General features: G+C 46.1%; 1 protein-coding gene across 12 annotated transcripts in view; it reads left to right on the forward strand.

Moving 5' to 3' along the window:
• Positions 1-24,363, forward strand: part of LOC127226522 (nuclear body protein SP140) — a 68,100-nt gene extending 43,737 nt beyond the window's left edge. For 5 of the 12 annotated variants that reach the window (XM_051190616.1, XM_051190622.1, XM_051190623.1 and 2 more), the window contains 8 exons: positions 11,774-11,875; positions 12,518-12,660; positions 14,336-14,383; positions 16,957-17,072; positions 18,138-18,243; positions 18,514-18,591; positions 18,792-18,935; positions 20,225-24,363. In XM_051190616.1, the coding sequence (XP_051046573.1) occupies positions 11,774-11,875; positions 12,518-12,660; positions 14,336-14,383; positions 16,957-17,072; positions 18,138-18,243; positions 18,514-18,591; positions 18,792-18,935; positions 20,225-20,323 (836 nt within the window). In that variant the 3' untranslated portion in view covers positions 20,324-24,363. Of the gene's footprint in view, positions 1-1,200; positions 3,095-11,773; positions 11,876-12,517; positions 12,661-14,335; positions 14,384-16,956; positions 17,073-17,592; positions 17,681-17,778; positions 17,848-18,137; positions 18,244-18,513; positions 18,592-18,791; positions 18,936-20,224 lie in introns of those variants that run through there. The other 7 variants (XR_007834887.1, XM_051190625.1, XM_051190615.1 and 4 more) reach the window with 7 other exon arrangements.

A 24,363-nucleotide genomic window follows, 5' to 3' on the forward strand; every position in this document is an offset into this window, starting at 1 on the left:
AAGGACTGACTGAGATAGAAGGGTTGTCTTGTGTTCAAAACATGCCTTATCTACAGTAGAAATTTTTTTTGGTTTAATATCTAAGGTGTTTCACTAACAGAAAGGACTCCAACACCACAGAGTTCATTTCCTCTTCATTCTATGAGGCCAAAGGGCAACACAAATGACAACGAAGCTACGGTTTTCAGTATAAGAGCATTTATTTTTTTGATTGCTTGATTTTTAAAACATATATGCATGTTCACTCTGGGTGTGTAGCTAGACTTTCTTCGGACCATTAGCTCCCAAATAATGACTTGGAGACTTATTATTAATTATGAAAGCTTGGCCTTAGGTTAGGCTTGATCCCACTAGCTCTTAAGACTTAAATTACCCACTTATGTTAATCTATGTTCTGCCATGTAGCTTGTTACCTCTCCTCAGTACAGTGAATCTGACTTCTCCTCATGTGGCTGATGTAATACTCCATTTCACCACTTAGATTCCTGTCCCATGTTCCTATCTCTACCTAGGTACCCACCAACCCTCTTCGGCCTATCTATTGGGTGTTCAGCTTTTTATTAAACCAATCAGAAGTCACCTTAGGCAGATGAAGTAATACAGAGACACATCTTCACAGTGTACAAAGAGATTCCCATAACACTGGCCATGGTGGCACAGGATTTTAATTCTACTGTGCCTGGGTGCTGAACCATTTCTTCAGCTCATAATTAAATATCTCTGTGTGTGTATATATGTGTGATGTGTATGTATACATGAGTGTGTGTATGTTCATGTATGAATGCAGATGCCTGTGTGTCATAGTATACATCAGGATCAAGTTAGAGCCCAACCATGGGTAGTATTCTTAACATTAAACCTTGTTTGAGACAAGGCAACCTGTTGATTATCACTGTGGAGTGCTGGGATTACAAATGTGCAGTTTTCCTTAGGTTTGGGGATCTGAACTCAGGTCCCCACACTTGTGAGGCAAACATGACTCACTGAGTCACCTCCCCAGTCTGAGAATTTTCTGCTTCTTACATTCTCCTAGGCACAATTCTCAGAAGTAGCCAAGTCTAAGCTTCCTTACATGTGATTGAACCATGAGGTTGAATGATTCCCCCAGAGGGTAGAAGTTTTGAGAAGGGGGAGATAATGAGTCCCATCATTCTTGTCTTTGTTATTTTATTTTTTATTTTTTATTTTTTTTATTTCTAGGACCTGAATTTTGGTCAAATGGGACTTAAGCTGGAGTCTGAGTTTGAGAAGAATTTTAAGGAAGTGTTTGCTATTCAGGACACAAATGAAAACAGTTGACAGATGTCACAGATGCTGCTGGTGTCCTGGCACCATGTCCTTTTCTGGCCAGGTCTTCCTACCTGAATCAACAGTGAGAGTTTTGTACTGACTCCATCAGCCCCAGAGGATCGCCCTGGGTCACATGGACACACTGACATCTTCTGGCTTTGTGGTTGTGCCTCCAGCTGCAACCAAGGGTGTGAGAGATGGCTTCTCTCTGTTCCCCAAGGGTCTAATCTGGAGTCTGTCTCCATCTGGCTTGGCTCCCTGTCCTCTGGGACAAACATGTGGCTGCCCGTGTCCCTCATGAGAGAGTAATTAACCACAAGCTTACAAGACTTCAATTCGTGTGGTGACACTCCTGTAGCCCCAGTCCTTGGGAGGCTGAAGAGGAGGGCAGCTACAAGTGTGATGCCTGCCTGGGCTACATTGTGAGTTTCAGCTACTCTGGCTTATAAAGTAAGATCCTGGTTCAAGAGCAAACAATTCGCCAAGTAAGACAAGAGAGGCCTCAACTCTGGGTCTTTCTCTAGGAACCTCACCCGAAGATGACAGTTCTGGAAGCAAAGCCTCAGGGTGGGATTCTAGAGTTGGGTCACTGTACAGCCAAAAGGTGATTGGTGGGAAGTCAGTAGGTCCTCAGGTGTTAGGCCAGCACAGGAACCAAATTTTAGCCTGTAGAAAGGCAAAGTGCTTCCACTGTAAGGATGATGGGATTTGGTGGCTGTTGGTACATTTTGCTAATAGATTGACAGCAGGTATTGACAGGCTTAGTGCTTCCACTGTAAGGATGATGGGATTTGGTGGCTGTTGGTACATTTTGCTAATAGATTGACAGCAGGTATTGACAGGCTTAGATGTAGAATCCCAAGTATTCTTGGGAGAGAGACACCCAGTCCTGTAGCTGTATTTTCAGATGGCAGCCAAGGCATGCCCCAGGCCCTTACATTCAGAAAGACAGAACTCCAGCAAGACTGGGTTCTAAGTTAGGAAATCTCTTGTGCCAAAGTCAGGTTCCTGACACTCAGACTGGGGGATTGAAATAGTTATTTGGGAGAACTGAAAACTGGGTTTCCCCTGAATCTACTTGCTTATTAAAGAATCCCTTCACTCTGTCTTGGAAAAAAAGAGTCACCTTGTTGCATGAACCAAAGATCCAGAGACTGATTTTTTGGGATCTGAATATCAGAAAAGCAAAGCAGTTGGCCACTATTTTCTTACCTCTACCTGAGACTGAATTGGCTGATCCCGTCTTTTTGAGTTCTTCCCTAGCCTCAGACTGTAACCTCTCCTCAGCATGCCTGGAGAATGAATGCCTCCTACTGACTACTGAAGACCCTGCTTCTGTCTTTTATATCCCTCTAGTGCTGGGATAAAGGCATGCGATCTGTGACTCTTTTAGATTGATTATTCCTGTGTATTCCTGGGTGACCTTGAAATCAGTGAGATCCATCTACCTCTTAATCCTGAGTCCTAGGATTAAAGGTGTGTATCACCACCTCCTAGCTTCTGGATTCTTGGATTAAGGGTGCCTGCCTGTCTTCTCTGGCTTGTGGCTGACTTTGCTTTCTGAATCCTCAGGCAGGCAAGCTTTAATAAATTGTAAATAATATAACACTGCACCACATCTGTCCCCTGTCTTGCTTGAATGAAGACTGTGTGGCCTTCTAGGAAGGCTCAAGTGGACAAGCCCTGGATGGGACTGGAAGCTGTGAGAGAGGGATTGCACATACACCAAAGGAATAGAAAGCTCAGCAGACAGGAGGGACAAAGAGGTTGTGTTTTGGGGGTGGACACTGAATAAAGAAAGCTGAAATACTAAACTGGCTAACAGAATTATCATATCAATACTGATGTGTTCTTTTTTATTTTAAATTTTTTATTCATTTTACATATCAAGCCCAATTCCCTCTCCCTCTCCTCTTTCTGCTCCCCTCCCAACTTCCCACCTCAGCCCATTCTCATCCACTCCTCAGAAAGGGTAAGGCCTCCCATGGAGAGTCAACAAAGCCTGGCACATTAAGTTGAGACAGGACCATGCCCTTCCTGCCCTGATTCAAGGCTAAGCAAGGCATCACCCCATAGGGAATGGGTAACCAAAAGACAGTTCATGAACCAGGGCAAGTCCTGGTCCCACTGCCAGGGCTGTCTCAAATAGATCAAGCTACACAAGTGTCACTCACATGCAGAGGGCCTGGGTCCCTTGCAGGCTTCCCTGTTGCCAATGTGTTCTTGTGTGCCAGAGTCCTATCCATCTGCTGATGTCTAAGGGTATTGATTCTAGGACGCCCCTGGTGGCTGCTGCAGGTTCAGCATAGCTTCAGAACATTCATGAAATGGATGTAGAGCTGCTGGAATGATGACAGCCGACTAAGGCTACAAACTGAATTGAAATGGTGAGATAGCTCTACTCTCCAATACTGGAAAGTGCCTGTGGTGCTCAGGGCTACTCAGAGGCACAGACTAGAGGAGGCGACAAGAAATACATTGCTGAGGCCAAGATCATTCTGGAGCAGCTCCTCAGTGACTGCTGTCTGTAGGATGGAATGATGGTAGGACCATTTCACAGTCCTGACCTCCATAGTAGCAATGGGAATGAGGTCTCAGAGTAGCAGAGACCAGGCGGAGGCTCACAGCTTCAGGAGCCAGACAAGGTAATTTCCTCTGAGAGACATCCGGAGACCTTGCTGGCAGGTGTCTGAGGAGACAGCTAATGGGATGAAATGTTCCTACAGTCAGGACAGTGGAGCAGCCTGTAGTCTACTCTTAATATTTCATCAAAAAGAACAGTGGAAATAGATGGGCCAAGCATTTATCCAATAAAATCTTGGGAGTCAGATGTTGGGGTAAGAATCTGAATGATCAGAGACGCAACCAGTACCCTCTCTTTCATTCCTCTGTACAAAAAGTGTGAGACCCTTCTCTCGGCTCCTTCCTACTTCTTCCTGTGTCTCTCTTTCCTCAGTCCTCCAAAAACTCTATTGCTAATTATGGTCAGCTAGTAGCTAGCTAAGCCCTATGTTTCAAAGTAAAGTTAATGTCAGTCTTGGGAGTGTCAGTGTGTGATCAAAATATCCCACAACACATGGACACATGGTGAAAGCCAACTTTCCCAATAAAAATTTAGATCCTTGTCATTTTCCCAATTTGAGTCAGTTGTAAATGGGACTCAGAACCCATTAAAGGAATGAGGTTCGTTTCTCAGTAGAAGAAACTTTGCAAATGTATATACAGTGGTTCACTTCTTTCCCCCTGAGGGATCTCAGAACATCTGTTCACATTGTCCTCTGCCCTTCTTGATTCTGTTTAATCCTCTGAAATGTTTTAAATCATCATGAGTAAGAACTATATTCTTGGAGGAGACTCCAGGTCACCCCACAAGTCTTCAGGGTGAGGGGCTCAATGATTTGTCCCCCTGATGCTCACAAGCAGAATGTAGGTCTCCAGGGATAAGGATGGGCTTTTCTAGGAGGTGAGGATGAGCCAGATTCACAGTACCTCCCTGACAATATGAACCATTAGTCTCTGTATAGGCCAAGATCTCATTTAGGCTCATGGATTATCAATTATTAAGATTATCAAAACTCAGAACTTCTACTGGCAGTCCCAAGTGTTTCCTGGCTCTTGAAAAGGATTTTTGGTTCCCATCAATGGCAGTAGAATCCAGGTCTAATGTTACTACTTACTACCTGCAAAAGCCACTTGGGGAAGGAGGTTGTATTTTTAGCGAAAGCCCACCCTGGCCAGAAATTGGTTACAGCTCTGACAGTGCTGACTCAGCGGTTAAGAGCACTGACTACCTTTCCAAAGGACCCTGGTTCAATTCCCAGCATCACATCATGGCTTACAACTGCGTGCAAGTCCAGTTCCAGGATATCTGACACCTTCATAAAGACATAAACACAGGCAAAACACCAACACACGTAAAATAAAATAAAAAGGAATAAAATCATTGTTAAAAAGAAAAAAGAAAAGCTAGGCAGTGGTGGTGCACGCCTTTACTCCCAGCACCCGGGATACAGAGGCAGGCAGATCTTCATTACTTCCAAGACAACTAGGGCCCAGAGAATCCTGTCTAGAAAAAAAAAAAAAAAAAAAAAAAAAAAAAAAAATAGAAGGCACAAAATGAGAGAATCTCTCAGTCAGTTTCACGGCTGCATCAAAACATCATGCCGAAAGCACATGGGGCAGGAAAGGTTTTATTGACTTACACTTCTATATTGCTGTTCATAATAAAAAGAAGTCAGTATGGGAAGTCAAACGGGGCAGTAACCTGGAGGCTGGAGCTGATGGAGATCCATGCAGGGGTGACTTTCGGCTTGCTCAGCCTGCTTTCTTACAGAACCTAGGACCAACAGCCCAGGGGTGGGATCACCCATAATGTTTTGGGACCTCCCGAATTCCTCGCTAGTTTAAATTAGCTGAGTGTTGGTGGCACACACTTTTAGTCCCAGCACTCGGGAGGCAGAGGCAGGTGGATTTCTATGAGTTTGAGACCAACCTGGTCTACAAGAGCTCTAGTTCCAGGACAGGCTCCAAAGCCACAGAGAAACCCTGTCTCGAAAAGGAAAGAAAATGACTTGCATCTAGATCTTGCGGAGGCATTTTCTCAATTGAAATTCCTCCTTTTAGATGACTCCTTTATGTGTCAAGTTTACATAAGAGCAGGCCACACAAACTGGGTGTGGCGGCAACGCCTTTAATCCCATCATTTAGGAGGGAGTGGCTGGTGTACCTTTGAGTTCAAGGCCAGCCTTCTCTTCAGAGTGAATTCAAGGACAGTCAGAGCTACACAGAGAAACCCTGTTTTGTCAAACAAACAAACCGATGAGCAAGCACGGAGAGGAAAGTCAGCAGTCATTTCCTTTCTGTGTGTTGTGCACATGGCCATCTGGCCATCTCAGTGGCAGGGGCCTGTGGAGGAAAGGCATGTGTGACATCAATGGCTGCAGTGTCTCTGGGTCTCACACCTGTACGCACGGCACAGGGACTCTCTGTCATTGTCCACTTGACACAGACGCTAAAGTGAAGGGCTGTGGTGATGATGCAGACTAGAGGTGGGGACTCCCCCCGACATGAGGCCCTGGACCAGCATCCTGCATCCTCCTGAGCATCATCAGGACCCTGGGCTTCTTCAAAGGTGTTTCTCATGGATAGTCCTCAGACCTTCAGGAGATGGCCAGGTGGGTCTCCTGTGTGTCCTTGTCCTTAACCTCTTCCTGGACTGTCTTGGGATCTCTTCCCATTCTCACTTCCTGGTAGAGATATTCATGTTTCCTCCTGTCTCCCCAGCATCTCACAAAGGTCAAAGCCCATGACATCCAATATTCACACAACCCTTAGCTTACTCCTGAGGTTCTAAGCAGAGGTCTGATTGTTAGGGGCACTTAATGATCGTTCTTGGTTGTCAACACCTGGAACTAAAACCGAAAAATGGAGAGCATTTTTGTGAAGGATTCTTTGCTTGGTTTGATTTGGGTGGAATGACTTCTATTCTAGACTTTTAAGATAAGAAGGCCCATGCCTTTGTTAGAGATCTTGAGGTGGGAAGACACACCTTGAATTTGGGCTACACCCTTTGCTGGAAATACCCGGAAGAGGGAAGCTTTTGGTTTTTGCCTGCTTGCTCGAGTCATGCTAGCACATCCATTTGTCCACTGGAGCCTGCTTCTTCTGGATTCTGGTGTACACTAAAGACCAGCAGAGACATCCTGCCTAGTGGACTGAGCAACTACTGGATTCTTGGACTTCCCATTCATGGCCGGTCATTGTTCCATTAGCTGGACTGCAGCCTGTAAGTCATTCTAGAAAAACCCTTCCTATTGAGAGTGACTCAATCTGTAAACCCTGTTACAGATTGTTAGGGGTGTTATGGGGTATTAAGCTCAGTCTCAGCACAGTCTCTCAGAGTTCAAAGGTTACTACCCAGAGTCCACCAGCCCTGGGGATAATTGCATCATGATCATGGATTGCCAGGGCTTCCTGCTTCTGTACTCACCTGGTTCACAGGTAGAAGGGAAATTGGAAAAAGAAACAGGCTCAGGCTTAAACAGGGTTAGGGACTCATGGCCCCAATTTGATCATTTTCCCAAGCCTTGGTTCTAAATCATCTGACAGATAGGCAAAAGGAAGAGACAACATGGGAATCGAAATACCATTTAGGGGTAGGGATGGCTCAGCGGTTGAATGCAGTGTGCTCTTACAGAGGACCTGGGTCTGGTTCCCAGCACCCGCATCTGGTGACTCACAATTGCTTTTAGCTCCAGCTCCAGGGATCCCACACTGTCTTCTGGTATCATCAGCCGCATGCACAGACCCCCGTACGCTTCAGAATGTTTTATTCCTGCTAGAAGTAGAATTGGAGGCCTGGCGAAGATGTGAGTGTATGGAAGGAGCCCTGAACTCTAAGCTCAGGCACGGCCTCAGGCTCTGCTGCCAGTCACACCCACTCCTGCCCCATGCCAGCCTATCCCTGTGCATTTGAGCCAATGGGTGAGAGTAGAGCCATGGTCTGTGCAGGCAGGGAGCCTGCTGGGAGACCTGACAGGGTGAGGCTCACCCCAGTCCTCCAAGTTCCCAAGAGAAAGTCTTCCCAGGAGGAAGAGAGAGGGAGCTGGTGTGTCCTCATGATCCCTGGGGGCTTCCTAGAAGGACTCCCTGGAGGCGTCTGCCCATCTCTCTCCAGGTCCACATCTCAGTCTGCCCATCTCCCCCCAGGTCCACATCTCAGAAGGGTGGACAAGTTCTTTGTCCCTGACGGCCATTGTGGCAGCTTCCTCACACCCTTGAGTTCTAGACTGTGATGACAACTCCTCAGAGACGGTACTCTGACAGAGAAGTGTCTACCAAGCTGGGGTATTCCCCACCACCCACTCCAGCCCCAACTACACACCTGACATTCCTTTGAGGTCTTAGGGAAAGCTTCTCTTGGTCAGGATCCAGCTCTGGGTTCTCCTGCTAGCCTGAGAGATAACGTGAAAGTTTTTGCCCCTCCCTCCCCATCTCTCTCCCACCCAAACCACTTCAAGTAGGGATGAGACAACAAAATGGGATTTACTGCCAACCCCAGGTAAGCCGCTACTCCTCTGGACATGGCAGTCATTGAAAACAGCATGGGTTTGAGTACTCTTTGGTGTTTTTGTCTGGGACTGACTCTGCTTGTCACTGCTGTGCCCTTTGTAAGCCACCTGGTCACCTTTTCTCCTCCTTTGGGGACACATTTCAGGGGTGGAGGAAAGGACTGAGTCTCACAGCAGCACACTGAGATTAGGGACTTTTGCTTCTCTTTTCCCCATCAGGGCGGAGCCCTCCCTGCTGAGTAGGGCAGAGCCCTCCCTCTTGAGCAGGACTTCCTGCTCTCAGTTGTGGGCCACAGCAGACAGTCTGGAAGCCTGTGAGGAGACCCAGGATCAAAGCTCTCCCTCCCAAGCTCCTGCCAGGAGTTGGAAGATGAAAACTAGCAGCAGAAACTCATCGCCAGGTGGGTCTCTCTCCCTCTAACTTCGCCCTCTGACAACAGGGTGATTTTGTGTCTTGAGCTAAGTGGCTGCAACTTCAGTCAGGCAAACCCCTGGACATGGAGTAGCTTTGAACTGTAGTAAGAGAGGAGAGACAAGAGAGAGGGAGGGGGAGGGGGAAAAAGAAAGAGACAGACAGACAGAACGTCTGTCGTTTTTAAAACAGAGTAAGCTATCCGCTGGCAAGCCCAGCTTGCCCTAATGCACAGTCGCAACTTTCTTGTTTGTGACCACTGCCAGCTGTCAGGAGCAGACTGTGGCCACAGCTGCCAGGGACTCCTGGGGACCTCTGTGACATGGCTCTGTTATCTCAGGAGCCCTGGGTGTTGTCAGTCCCTCTGCCTCTCTGCTTTCTCTCAGTCAGCCCAGGGAAGAAAGTCAAACAGCAGAGGCTCAGGGCGAACAGCTGCCCCTGCCCCACCCCGGGCTCCTGCCTCTCTGGCAGGACTTGTCACCTGGGAAGCTGTCCCCAGGCTCACCCCTGGTCTGAGCCCTCACTCTCAGATCTTGATCCAAGGGAGGAATGGCCCTTGGTAGCAAAGGCCAGGGCAAGCTGCGGGTTTTATTTTCACTTTGGTGTCCTGTCCTAGGCCGATGATAGCTCTGACAAAGAGACGGTAGAGCTCTGTCTGCTCCTGCAGTGGTGATTCAGATGTGCTCCTCAGAAATAACACAGTCTGTGTCTGTTGCCGCAAAGGAAGTCAGACATCATTTTCCAGTACTGCAGCTGAACCCAGGGCCTTGAATATGCTTGACTATAAATCTCTATATATTTTAAAATCAAGGTTTTGCTATGGGTCTCAGGCTGACCTTGAACTTGAACTTCTGATCCTGTTGTTACTAGGGTTACAGTCCTGCACAATAGAATTATTTAGAAGTTTGAAACCTTGTGAAAGTATAGGAAGGATAACACCACTTCAGCTGTCGCCATGCACATTCTCCACAGCTCCTAGTCTTGAGTTCAAGCCCTCTCCCTCCCTCCTTCCCTTCCTTCCTTCTTTCCTTCTTTATTCTTTTCTTTCTTTTTATTTAAGACAGGGTCTCTTCGTTTTTATATTACATAGTCTAGGCTGTCCTGAAACTTGTTATGTAGACCATGCTGGCTGGGACTCAGAACAAGGATTCCCTCTGTTTCTGCCTCCCCAATACTGGATTAAAGTTGTGAACCACCGTATCTTACAGTTTTTAAGATATTTACTCTGCTCTGTCTCTGTCTCTCTCTCTCTCTCTCACACACACACACACACACACACACACACACACACACACACACACACACACACACACACACACGGGAGGGGGCAGAGAGAGGGAGTAGAAGAGAGAGCCATTAGGGCAGGTTCCTTTGGAGGCCAGAAAAGGGTGTCAGATCCCCTGTAGTTGGAGTTATGGATGATTCCGAGCTGCCAGACATGGTTGCTGGGAACTGAACTCCTATCCTTTGGATAAGCAGCCAGTGCTCTTAACTGCTGACCTAATTCTCCAGTCTCTTTATCTTTTCCTATGCTTTTTTGTGCATGACTTGTCTTCATAAATGTTTATTTCTTTTTTGTAATATTTTTCTGTTTTGAACATCAGCTTGATTATTATAATAAAGTAGAAACCTTTAGTGAAGTCCTCTCCACAATACCTATACATTTACATTATTCTTTTTAATTAATCAGAGGACTGTTACATGAACCGAGAAATGGACATTTTTTTAATTATTATTCTATTCTTGTGTGTGTCAGCTGTGTGTGCACCATGGATTTAGGGGCAATATAGAGGAGTTGGCTCTTCCACCTTGGGATTTCTGGTGATCCAAGTGACGTCATCAGGCTTGTTGGGTCTTATACCAACTGAGCCGTCATGCCAGTCTTTACCATGGGTTTTAAACCAGTCTGGTTTTGATGAACATTTAGGTCACTACCACTGTTCACTGTCACCAACAAGCTGTAAGAACAGTGGCCATATAATTCATGTTGTTCAATCTCATTATGCGTCATTAGTCTTGTGCCTAAAACAAACGAAATGGAGTAACTGAGTCAAAAGGCATTAGTCATCACTTGCTCATAGATGCTGCCAAATGTCCTGTGAGGAGGCAGATTAATGCACTTCCCTGACAATAGCTAACGAGATGAGGAGTCTTCTGTCTCAACCAAAGGATGCAAAGGCCACAGAGATGTGTGTTCATGTGCATTCTCCCTATTAAGTGAGGAATGGGTCGCTTTTCCTGTGCACTGGCTGGTAAGTTCTCTTTCCTACCACTGGTTTAGTTTTCACTAACCTTAATCAGATATCAGTTATCCCTTCTTCCGTGCTTTTACAAAATATCCTGGGGAACTGTGGGTGTCATGCACCTCCTGTGGATCTATTGCAGTGTGTTTGCCGAGTTCTGTCTTTACAAAGCTAAAATTTGAATTTTGGTATTGATCTAAGAATGAAACATCTGCAAATAAAGTGGCACCAGAAGGCACTAACTGACTGAAGCCACAGCCTACATGCATGGCAACTTTGGGGTTTGTTTTTCTGCTCTCAGTACCTCTTATGAGTGAGAAATAGAACGGAGTAGACAAACAGAGGAAGTAGAGATGATTCCATTTAACTCTGTTATGTTGCTCATCATCTCCTCTCTCTATTTACCCAGTCAGTTCTCAAATTGGGGAGATAAGACAACCATCTCTGGCTGTCATCTTTAGTCACATAGAGCAGCTAGAAAGGCCCTGTCCCATGGATATGTAGCAATCCCTGGTGGTCACTAGAGTGGAAATCCCCAAAGTTTTATCAAAGCCAAAATTCTCTTCCAAAGTCTTCTGTTAGTTCTTTATAAATTTAGAGGTAAATATTTGTCATGTATCCAACATGCCACTTTGAAGAAAGACTTAGAAGCAATAGATCTGAGCATCAAAATGTCGATAGTGTTAAAGGGATGACCCCAAAAGAGAGGAGAGGGCACGCCCACCTGCAGATGAGACAGAAGAAATCTTCTTTTTCAGTTCCGAGAAAGCAAGAACAAAATGAAGATTTCAGCGCTGCCTTGCTTCCTGTGACTTGTGGTGATGCGAAAGGGGTGTTATACAAGGACAAATTCAAGCAAGGTGGGTTTTATGGCTTTTAATTTGCAAGTTCTATATTTTAAAAAAAAACACAAGCAATAATGGAATTACTTAAGGAATTGGGGTGTGTGAATTGAAGACAGGAAGGGATCCTAACATGCTATTTTCACCCCTGAACAAACTATACTGTAGCAATAGGCAAGCTTCTGTTCAACAGTCTCATTCACTTGGGTAGACAATGAAGTCACAGAACTCCAGAGCTGCAGAAGCCAGCTGCAGGCTCAGCTCTGCGCTCAGGACCCCACCTCCACCTTGCCAGGGGTCTCCTGAGGTTGTTCTCCAGCCTGAGAGTCAACATCAGGTTGAAATCCACTCACCCTGTGCCCTGAGTCACGACCTTGTCCTATTCTAGGTGACCTTGAAGTAGTTTTAAAAGGCGTCTGTTGGTGCGAACTGCCATTTTCTTCATGTATAAAAATCAAATAAACATGCCTGGCTTCAGCAAAGCACTTTAGGGAACTCCAGGGCTGAGCTGGGACTCCTGAAGGCAGAGAGGAGACCCTACTCTTCCACTATGGACTCTGAGCACAGCTTGGGTGGCTCCAGCTCCAGTGTGGTGGGAAGACACAAATCTGAGCTCTAGGGGCACAGCAGACTCACAATCAGCCTACTGTGTTCTTACAGGGATCTCCGTGAAGTCCATACAGAGTGAGGATGGGGACTGGCACACACCCCCAGAATTTGAAATCTTGGGAGGCCATGGAGGATGGAAGAACTGGAAATTGAGTCTGCGCTGCTACAATAGACCCCTGAAATTGCTGATCCAGGTATTGCCGTGGAGGGGAGCGGGGTGCTGGTGCTTCTTGCACTCTTTACATATCAAATAGCTATGAGATGTGTGAAAGCCCTGATGCTAAAGATGTTTTCCTGTCACTTAGGAGAGAAGCAGGCCCACATCCATAGCCTACTGCTGGGAGGCGGTTGTATTGACAAATGATAGATAGAGAACTTCTGAGGAGGGAATGACCATTCAGGATTCGGGTTCTTGCAAAGAAATTTCTGCACTGAAGCCAAAGGAAGAGCAGACTATCCGATAAGTGAAATAGAATCTATAGAAAGGACACACAAGCAGCTGCACCAAAGGCAGTTGTGTGGATATGGAGGGGGGGATGAGCTGTGGGGCCTAAGCCATTTATGTTGTTTGAGCAGGAATTTAATGCCATCCTAATTACCTCAAATTCATAGTCTGGACAAGGACTCAGTGATGTCCTTGAGGGTAGAAATGACAGTTAAAATATCTGATCATCTTCATTGTCACCATTATTTGGTGTGCAGTGCTGAACCCAGGGTTTCTAAGCTAAAGAAGACATCAACTCTGTGCCAACCTCAGCCTCTGGTTCTGCTTCACTTGCTGTGTTACTGTGATAAACACTGACCAAAACAACCTGATGAAGGAAAGGGTTTATTTGACTTACGGGCTGCAGTCCATCATGGAAGGAAGCCAAGGCAGGAACACAAGGGAGAAACATGGAGGCAGGAAATGAAGCAGAAACCACAGAAGCACAGTGCTTACTGGCCTGCACCTTGGCTCATGTTCAACTGCCTTTCTTAGTCAACTTAGGTCATCTTAACAGGGATGGCACCACCCACAGTGGGCTTGGACTTTCTGTATCAATCCATGATCAATAAAATGCCTCCATAGACATGCCCATGAAGTAGACAATTCTTCAACTGATGTTTGCTCTTCTTGGTTATGTCAAGTTGACAACCAAACTAACCAGGACACATCTACAATGCTATTAGAAACAGATTGTCCTAGACATGGTTTCCTCATCTCCCTATCCAGAAAACCAGTAGTTTTCATATTTTCCTAGCTCAGATACCTCACCCCTACCTGACTGTCCTAGACTCTCAGCTTCCAGAGACCCTTCTTACATTGTCTGAGATTGATTCTCTGTGCTGGTGGTTGTGGCACAAGCCTTTAATCCAAGCAATCCTGTGGCTGAGGCAGGTGGATCTCTGAGTTTGTGGCCAGCCTTGTCTACTGTGTAAGTAGGATAGTCAGGGCTACACAGAGAACCTCAGAGAGAGAGAGAGAGAGATTTCTCTCATGAGCTCTCTACTCTATCTCCCCAGGTTTGTGTGCTCCAAATTCATCAGAGTATGTGACACCCTATATGCATGCAACAAGTCCTGGTATGGAAAGTCAAACTGAAGTGTATCAGGTGGCAACAGAGACATGTAATGGTTGAGTCAGTGATAGGGAGGGAAAATTTCAGTACTTCAGGAAGAGGGATGTAAGGAGGTCTTTCTGGCTTCCACAAGCCAGAAAGTCTGTAAGTTGTAGGTGATGAGAGGGAATTGGAGTCAGTCAGACAACGTGGATCTGAATAGGCCATAGAAGATCCAGGCAGAACTTCTGGGAGGAGGTTGGCAATGCCAGACTCACACCATTGAAAATCAAATCAGATAATTACACACTTGGGTCCTTCTGTCTTGCAGAGAAACTTTTTACCCTATCCTCCAAGAACATATGGCAAGAGGAAAAAGGTGAGTTCTCAACTTAAACTTCTTATTTCATGGTGTCTCAGTTGGGTTGTCATACTTCAAATCACCTCTCATTCTTTCCTCCAATTTTTCCTTTTCTTGTTTCAGTCTGTGTTCTCACTCATGCTACTACTGCATTGTGTGCAAGGCTAGGTCTTCCTTCAGTGTTGGCTCCTTTGAGTTGGAGATGATAGAGAGCCACGAACACAGACTTCCTAGACTTCAAGATATCACTCCTAACTGGGCTTCATGGCTCACTGAGAATTTGGACTTTGGGCTTGTGTATTTATTACTTGTCATTTGCATACTTGTCTGGCTAGTTTGAACTCTAAACCTCAGTTTCCTAGAAGGAAACTACCACACAACCTGGTCAGTGAATACTGTCAAGCCCATTGTCTCTACCTTCCCCCAAATGCTAAGAGTATCTTGTACTGGATCACTCACATGAGGTAGACATGTCCAACCCACACAACCATCCTTATTCCTGGGTGCAGTGCTTCATAGTACAAGGCCCTCTTGCCTCTTATTTTGAGTCTCTGTTTCTAAGAACAGAATTCCCAGAGAAACAGAAGCCAAGGTCCATTTCCACTTTCATGAGTCTCTCAGGGCCTTTTCATCTGTTCAGAGCTATGGATTCTGGGAATTTCCATGTCACTGTCAGCATCCCATGACAACTTCCCAGTTCATGCAGGACTATTGAAGCTTCCTGGTGATGTCTGATGTGTGTCAGACCATCTGGTATGGTCACCAGAAGCATCATTCCTGTTTGCTGACACCTGGATTGAGACACCTGGATTCTCTTTCCAAGCAAAATATATTTACTCATCTGTGTAATACACAATCACCAAGTATACACAGAGCATCCAAGGATTCTAGAGAAGCTAGACATCAAGGGACATCAAGGACTGTGTCCAAGTCACTGTCTCCATATCAGAATAACCAACAGTGTGAAGTGGGAGATTCTAGAACAGTGGACAGTGACAGCACCCTTTCTCAGATTATTGTACTCCAGGTCATACTTGCCCTGGTCATCCGTGGCCCTGGACTGGAGTTAAGAGCTGAGACTGCCTCAGCCACAGATGGAAAGTGTGACAAGTCCTTCCAATGGAAGTGTTAAAGCAATGCCATTTCAAGCTTTGCCTCTTAACATTGAACTCTATTTGGCATCTCGGCGCTGAGTTTTGAATAGATGGTGAAGGATTTCCTCTTTGGGATTACTTGGACTCCAGGACTCTGAGCCTTATGGGTTCTCAGATATAATTGTGGTGACTTCTTCTGTGTTGTTCTCATGGCAGCACCTGTATAGCTGGGTGCTGGTGGTCATGCTTGATGTATTCTGGGTGGCCAAATTTAAAGAAAATGGTTAAGAGCCTTAAATGTGTAGGAATGGTAGAATTATTGAAACTAGTCTTGAGAAAACAGACCCTGCCTCCTTGAATGAGTCTACCACTGCTCCTTGGGATCCAGGGCCAGGAAGGAGATCTTGCTTTGGTACCAAAAAACAGTTCAATGACACCTTTTTGCCTAGTAGATGTGTATGTTCATAAAAATAGGTTGGGGGGGTATTCTAAGATAAAAGCTTTAGGCAGAATGACCTAAACCAGTATTTTCAGTCAAAGAACTCAAGAGTGAATATTCTCTGTCAGCAAATTCTAGGATTCCCCCTGCAGGTGCCCAAGGCTGAGTGAAAGTGAGACTGAGAAACACATTTGGTTGGTCAGGATGCAAAGTCCTCAGTGAGAGACTATGCCTAAAATGTCTCCTTTGATTTTGCCTTGCATTAGCCTCTAATTTGTTTGGGTGTGAATGCCAAACCCTTGAGTTGTTCCTACCCACACGCCTCTAAATAATTAAGTTTTATCTAAGCAAGATGGCACATGGCTGGGATTCCAGCACATAGCAAGTCCAGCCTTGGCTAGATAGCAATTCCAAGGCCAGCCTGGGCTAAAGGAAGACATACCTCAAAAATAAGATTACTGCTGGTGATGACAAAAACAAATTTAAACAACTATCATCTAACTCCTTGAATGAATAACAATTTTAAATTTGATGTTTAACATTGTCACTCAAAAAAATGTGGATAGTTCCCCAGGTGACCCTTGTACCAACTCCTAACTACAATCCCAGAAAAGCCCAGTCCTTAACCCTTCATGCATTGCCAATGTCATAGTTCCCTCTGCCCTTGAAGGGGCTCACTCATTTTGGGTATGCTGCTCTGGGTGCTGAGCCATCATTACTAGAACTCACCAAGCCTGGTAGGAGGAACCAGTCTGGGTGTTTGGGTCAGAAGAATCCTACCATGTGTTTCACCATGTGTTCTCATGTCCTCATTTACCCTAAAGGTGAGGGAGACAGAGCACTAGATCTCTGGGGTCCCTGGGCCAGAGGCCGGAGTGGCAGTGGGCATGACTGCCTGTGGACAAAGGGTGAAGAGCAATATTCCATGCTGTAATTTAATATCCCAGGAAGAGGCATCCATGCCCCTGCAGATTCATGTAAAGGCCACTCCTTGAGGACTGCCACAATTTTGCTCTGTGGGTTTCATGGCCCAGTGATGTAAATATTCTTCTTTGTAGATGCAGAACTCAGATGAATGTGAGGTGTGCCGGAAAGGAGGGACACTCTTCTCCTGTGATACTTGCTCCAGAGCCTTCCATGAGGAGTGTCACATCCAAACAGTGGAGGCTGAGAAGTGAGTGAGATGTGGTCCGCGCTCTGCCTCCTCCTACACACCCTCCCCTTGTCAGACACATTATTACCCTTGGAGATTGTTAGCTTGTGCCTCAATGGGGGATGAGCAAGAGCTCTTCATAACAGACACCAAACAGGAAGATGCAGAAAGCTGGTTGTCAGCAAGAGGGTGCTGTTCTCTGTTAGGGGAGGCTTCTCTCCTGATACAAAGGCTGGGCCTTCTGTCTACACACTGCTACTGCCTTTTCCTCAAAGTTGTTCAGCAGAGCCGCTTGTCCAAAGCACTGAGAGGGGCATATGCCAAGCTGTTCTCTTTTGTGCTTCCTCATGAAAGAAGGGAGCATGGGTGCTTTGTGCATTTCAGCAGGCCGTACTGGAACCATCGAGGTCCAAGGTTCCCAGAAGTTGTGGAGGACCATTTTCTGTGTGCAGACCTGATAGCCTGGCCTCTCTGTGCTCCCAGAACTCTCTGTTGGGAAATGTGGATCCCACCTCTCACTGTAAATTCCACTTTTTCCAAGGACTGGCTCCTGCCATGACCCTGATGGGAGTACTGGCAGCTTCGGATCTTACATGGGGTCCCTCAGAGCCTGGGGTCCTCTCCCTGAGGTGAGACTGTCAGCCATTCCTTAAATCACAGAGGCAGGTGTACAACTATGGCTGTTTTCAAGTCTTGTTAACTGCTCATTTCATGTCCAACCTTTCAGAACACTGTGGAGTTGCATTTTCTGTAGGATGCAGTCCTCAAGAAGCCAACAGAATCTCCCAGAATCTTTGTGAGCTCTTTCTGTTGGGTCAGGGGATCCAGTAGGAAGAGCAAGGAAATGCTCCAGCGGTTCTTTGTATGTGTGAGTGTGTGTGTGTGTGTGTGTGTGTGTGTGTGTGTGTAATTGTCCCCAGCAAACACCCATTTATCATTTACCTTGGGTCCAGTGATATAATTACATCCTTGCCTTCACTCTCCCCAGATGAGACTGTCGGCCATTCCTGAAATCACAGAGGCAGGCATAGGATTGTGGCTAGTTTCAAGTCTTGTTCCCTGCTCACCCCATGTCTAACCTTTCAGAACACCATGGAGTTGCATCTTCTGTAGGATTCAGTCCTTAGAAAGCCAACAGAGTCTTCCAGAATCTGAGATACTACAGAGGGAGATGGTGCCGCAGGAACAGTTGGTGAGCTCTTGTGAACCCCTCACTTTCTCCTTTCCCCTGGAAGAGCACAAACAGCTTTGGAGCCACAAGAATAACACCCAAAGGGAGCCTGCTCCTCCAAGCCACGCTCCATCATGCTGCTATCACAGCATAACCCATTGACATAGAAACAAAGTCAGTAACCAAGAAACACTCAACTCCCAGATGGGTTTGAGTTGTTCTTTCCTCCTGGGCATGTGTATGGACTCTGCCTTTCCAAGTCACTTTGACTGGGTCTCTTTTTTCTTGCAGAAATGTGAGTTTGTCCTATTGAGTGTCTATTGCTGTTCTGAGAGCTCCTTTTTTTCCAAGATTCCATATTATTATTATGTGAGTATTGGTGGTGAGCCCTCCATCACTGGATGCCATGATATCCTGTGACTGTGTGTGGGGGACATTTTTAGGATTGTGATTGACTCCCCCAGGACCACCAGCTCTGTTATATTTCTGCTGGACTTTCTGGGGTCCTGTGGAAGGTAAATGCTGAGCCATGCCAATCATTCTCTCAGAACTGCTATTTCTGTTACCAGTTTAGAGAGACATCAATGGGTGTGAAGAAACCTATGTGGTTGGACTTGATCAAGAAAAAGCTGAGAGAGAGAGGTTACACCCATGTGGAAGAGTTTGTGCAAGACATGAGACTCATCTTCCACAATCACAGGAGCACATTTAAGGTCAGCATCCCTCTCTGGCTGCATCTCATCTTCTTTCCACTGGGTTACTCTTCCCTCATTTTCTGATACCTAAGAAGTCTAGTTTCCCCACATCTCCCCATAATGAAGTTGCATAAGCAAGAAGTCTGAGATTCCAGACACAGTGGTGCATGCCTGTGATTGCAGCCTTCAATGCACTGAGGCAGGAGGATTGTCTTGTGTTCAAAACCTGCGTTGTGTACAGTATGACACCCTATCTTAAACAAACAAACCCCCAAAATAGAAACCTGCAAGTGTGGTGTTTTGTTTTTCAGTGTCAGATCTAACAGGTGCCTAGACTCCATGACGTTCCCCAGAATCAAAGGCTCATACTTCATTTCATTCCCTGTCTACAGGCGCTAGGAGCATCAGAGGAGAGTTAAGCCATCCTTCCCATATACACATGAGAATGCATTTCTATTAACTAACTAAATATGTATATGTTTAATCTGGGTGTGTTAGCACAGTATTTTAATCCTAGCTTATGAGAGGCAGGCAGATCTCTGAGTCTGAGGCCATCCTGGTATACTGAACAAATTCCAGGACAGCCAGCGTTATACAGAGTAAAATGTGTGTGTGTGTGTGTGTGTGTGTGTGTGTGTGTGTGTGTGTGTGTGTGTGTGAAGGCATAGTGTATGTAGTTGTGACTGTAGGTGCCTGTGAATGCCAGAGGTGTTATATCCCCCAAAGCTTATATTACAGCTGCCGGCCATGAGTGCTGGGAATTAACTTGTGTCCTCTGCAAGAACAATATGCTCTTAACTGCTGAACCATTTCTTCAGCTCATAATTAAATATCTGTGTGTGTGTATATATGTGTGATGTGTATGTATACATGAGTGTGTGTACGTTCATGTGTGAATGCAGATGCCTGTGTGTCATGGTATACATCAGGATCAAGTTAGAGCCCAACCATGGGTAGTATTCTTAACATTAAACCTTGTTTGAGACAAGGCAACCTGTTGATTATTACTGTGGAGTGCTGGGATTACAGATGTGCACAGCTTTCCTTAGGTTTGGGGATCTGAACTCAGGTCCCCACACTTGTGAGGCAAACATGACTCGCTGAGTCACCTCCCCAGTCTGAGAATTTTCTGCTTCTTACATTCTCCTAGGCACAGTTCTCAGAAGTAGCCAAGTCTAAGCTTCCTTACACGTGATTGAACCATGAGGTTGACTGATTCCCCCAGAGGGTAGAAGTTTTGAGAAGGAGGAGATAATGAGTCCCATCATTCTTGTCTTTGTTATTTTTTTTTTTTTTATTATTTCTAGGACCTGAATTTTGGTCAAATGGGACTTAAGCTGGAGTCTGAGTTTGAGAAGAATTTTAAGGAAGTGTTTGCTATTCAGGACACAAATGAAAACAGTTGACAGATGTCACAGATGCTGCTGGTGTCCTGGCACCATGTCCTTTTCTGGCCAGGTCTTCCTACCTGAATCAACAGTGAGAGTTTTGTACTGACTCCATCAGCCCCAGAGGATCGCCCTGGGGCACACGGACACACTGACATCTTCTGGCTTTGTGGTTGTGCCTCCAGCTGCAACCGAGGGTGTGACAGATGGCTTCTCTCTGTTCCCCAAGGGTCTAATCTGGAGCCTGTCTCCATCTGGCTTGGCTCCCTGTCCTCTGGGACACACATGTGGCTGCCCGTGTCCCTCATGAGAGAGTAATTAACCACAAGCTTACAAGACTTCAATTCGTGTGGTGACACTCCTGTAGCCCCAGTCCTTGGGAGGCTGAAGAGGAGGGCAGCTGCAAGTGTGATGCCTGCCTGGGCTACATTGTGAGTTTCAGCTACTCTGGCTTATAAAGTAAGATCCTGGTTCAAGAGCAAACAATTCGCCAAGTAAGACAAGAGAGGCCTCAACTCTGGGTCTTTTTCTAGGAACCTCACCCTAAGATGACAGTTCTGGAAGCAAAGCCTCAGGGTGGGATTCTAGAGTTGGGTCACTGTACAGCCAAAAGGTGATTGGTGGGAAGTCAGTAGGTCCTCAGGTGTTAAACCAGCACAGGAACCAAATTTTAGCCTGTAGAAAGGCAAAGTGCTTCCACTGTAAGAATGATGGGATTTGGTGGCTGTTGGTACATTTTGCTAATAGATTGACAGCAGGTATTGACAGGCTTAGATGTAGAATCCCAAGTATTCTTGGGAGAGAGACACCCAGTCCTGTAGCTGTATTTTCAGATGGCAGCCAAGGCATGCCCCAGGCCCTTACATTCAGAAAGACAGAACTCCAGCAAGACTGGGTTCTAAGTTAGGAAGTCTCTTGTGCCAAAGTCAGGTTCCTGACACTCAGACTGGGGGATTGAAATAGTTATTTGGGAGAACTGTGAACTGGGTTTCCCCTGAATCTACTTGCTTATTAAAGAATCCCTTCACTCTGTCTTGGAAAAAAGAGTCACCTTGTTGCATGAACCAAAGTTCCAGAGACTGATTTTGGGGAGCTGAATATCAGAAAAGCAAAGCAGTTGGCCACTAGTTTCTTACCTCTACCTGAGACTGAATTGGCTGATCCTGTCTTTTTTGAGTTCTTCCCTAGCCTCAGACTGTAACCTCTCCTCAGCATGCCTGGAGAATGAATGTCTCCTACTGACTACTGAAGACCCTGCTTCTGTCTTTTATATCCCTCTAGTGCTGGGATAAAGGCATGCGATCTGTGACTCTTTTAGATTGATTGAATCTTGTGTATTCCTGGGGGATCTTGGAATCAGTGAGATCCATCTACCTCTTAATCCTGAGTCCTAGGATTAAAGGTGTGTATCACTACCTCCTAGCTTCTGGCTGCTGGGACTAAAGGTGTGTGCCTGTCTTCTGTGGCTTGTGGCTGACTTTACTTTCTGAATCCTCTTAATAAATCCCTCCTCTCCTCCTGCTCCCCTCCCAACTTCCCACCTCAGCCCATTCCTATCCACTTCTCAGAAAGGGTAAGGCCTCCCATGGAGAGTCAACAAAGCCTGGCACATTAAGTTGAGACAGGACTAAGCCCTTCCTGCCCTGATTCAAGGCTAAGCAAGGCATCACCCCATAGGGAATGGGTAACCAAAAGCCAGTTCATGAACCAGGGACAAGTCCTGGTCCCACTGCCAGGGCTGTCTCAAATAGATCAAGCTACACAAGTGTCACTCACATGCAGAGGGCCTGGGTCCCATGCAGGCTTCCCTATTGCCAATGTGTTCTTGTGTGCCAGAGTCCTATCCATCTGCTGATGGCTAAGGGTATTGATTCTAGGCCGCCCCTGGTGGCTGCTGCAGGTTCAGCATAGCTTCAGAACATTCATGAAATGGATGTAGAGCTGCTGGAATGATGACAGCCGACTAAGGCTACAAACTGAATTGAAATGGCGAGATAGCTCTACTCTCCAATACTGGAAAGTGCCTGTGGTGCTCAGGGCTACTCAGAGGCACAGACTAGAGGAGGTGACAAGAAATACATTGCTGAGGCCAAGATCATTCTGGAGCAGCTCCTCAGTGACTGCTGTCTGTAGGATGGAACGATGGTAGGACCATTTCACAGTCCTGACCTCCATAGTAGCAATGGGAATGAGGTCTCAGAGTAGCAGAGACCAGGCGGAGGCTCACAGCTTCAGGAGCCAGACAAGGTAATTTCCTCTGAGAGACATCCGGAGACCTTGCTGGCAGGTGTCTGAGGAGACAGCTAATGGGATGAAATGTTCCTACAGTCAGGACAGTGGGGCAGCCTGTAGGCTATACTGTTCATATATCATCAAAAGAGCATTGGAAACAGATATGTACATGGTGGAAGTTAGCTTTCCCAATAATTTGAGCCGGTTATAAATGGGACTCAGAACCCATCAATAGGAAGAGGTTTGTTTCTCAGTAGAAGAAACTTTGCAAATGTATATACAGTGGTTCATAGATCTTCCCCCAAATGGATCTCAGAACATCTATTCACATTGTCCTCTGCCAGGGAAAGAACATATGGCTATTTCAGGGGATGTTGGATACAGTGTCTGAGCTGATGGCTGATATTTGGGAAAGCAAGGCTCTATCACTTTCTCCTGAGAGGAAGCCATGAAGTGGTAAGGTAATGTCCTTGTCACAATGAGTCCACCAGCTCTCCAGAAACACCCAGTTACCATTTCCCCTGTTCCTAGATGTACGATCAGGGTAGATACAGCATTAGTTGAGATGACATCTGTGAAATGGCAGACAGTTTCACAAAGACCAAAGAAAAGGCATGGTAGACACTGAAATTTCCCATGGGACAAATAGTGAAAGCAGCATCCCAGCACAGTCCAGGGAATGACAGGTGTGGTGCCCCTTGCAAGGATTCTTATCCCCATTGCACCTCCATTCTGTTCATCTGTCCACAGTCTGCAAACGCTAACAGCAAGAAGTGCCAACTGTAGTAGCATCAGATGCATTGTTTGTTTGCTATGTGTATGGGTGTTTTGCCTTCATATATGCCGGTGTTTGGTGTCCAAGGAAACCAGATGAAGGTGGTGGATCCTAGTACTGTTGTTACAGATGGTTTTTAACTGCCATGTGAGTGCTGAGAATCAAACCCGGTCCCTTGAGCAGCCAGTGCTCTCAACCTTTAAGTCATGTCTCCCACTTGGTGTCTTTATTGTAACCCGGAAGAGATGTGCAGCCTTTAATATGGAAAATCTACCTGAAGTCATAGGTTAAAGAGAATTGACTGCTGCATGGATTGGATAACAGTATACATGTACAGTGCACTGTTGTATGTATAGTGCACCTTCGTGGAAAGTGAATTCTGATTTCCACTCAGAAATACCCTCTCTGGTAAGACTGTTGGTGTACACCTTTATTTCTAGCACCCAGGAGGAAGATAAAGGTGAGCTTCATCTATGTAGCAAGTATTGGCATATTCAGAGCTACATAATAGAGCAACCCTGTCTCAACAAAACACACACACACACACGTACACGTGCACGCACGCGCGCGCGCACACACACACACACACACATGCACGAAAGCGCACACATACACACACACTCACGGGGGTGGGGCGGACCTGCCTGTATTCTGCCAGACATTATTGCTGTCCTCCGTATTGGTAACTATATGTTCTTTGAATCTGATGAGCAAGAATTTTGTGTATTTTGAGTACCTGGTACGTCATAGGAACCTTTGGTGTTAAGGGATAAACCTTACAAAGAGTCAGATGTGTGATGTATAGGTGAGCATCCAGGAGTGCAGGGTTTGAGTTGCCAGGATCTCCCTTGCACAGTTCCAAGTCCTGTGCATCTCCTATAGCTAAGAGCACAAACTTTAGAAGTCAGCTGCTGCCCAGCAGAGGGAAGGGGCAGCTCCAGCCAGTCAGAAGGTCAGGTGCCAGGAGCTTAAGTCCTTGAGTCTGCTGGAGGAGATGAGAAAAGTGACCATGGTTGGCAATCTGAAGAAAACTATTCAAGGCTGTGTGAAT

The sequence above is a fragment of the Phodopus roborovskii genome, unplaced genomic scaffold (genome assembly GCF_943737965.1).
Source record: "Phodopus roborovskii unplaced genomic scaffold, PHOROB, whole genome shotgun sequence".
Classification (NCBI taxonomy): domain Eukaryota; kingdom Metazoa; phylum Chordata; class Mammalia; order Rodentia; family Cricetidae; genus Phodopus; species Phodopus roborovskii.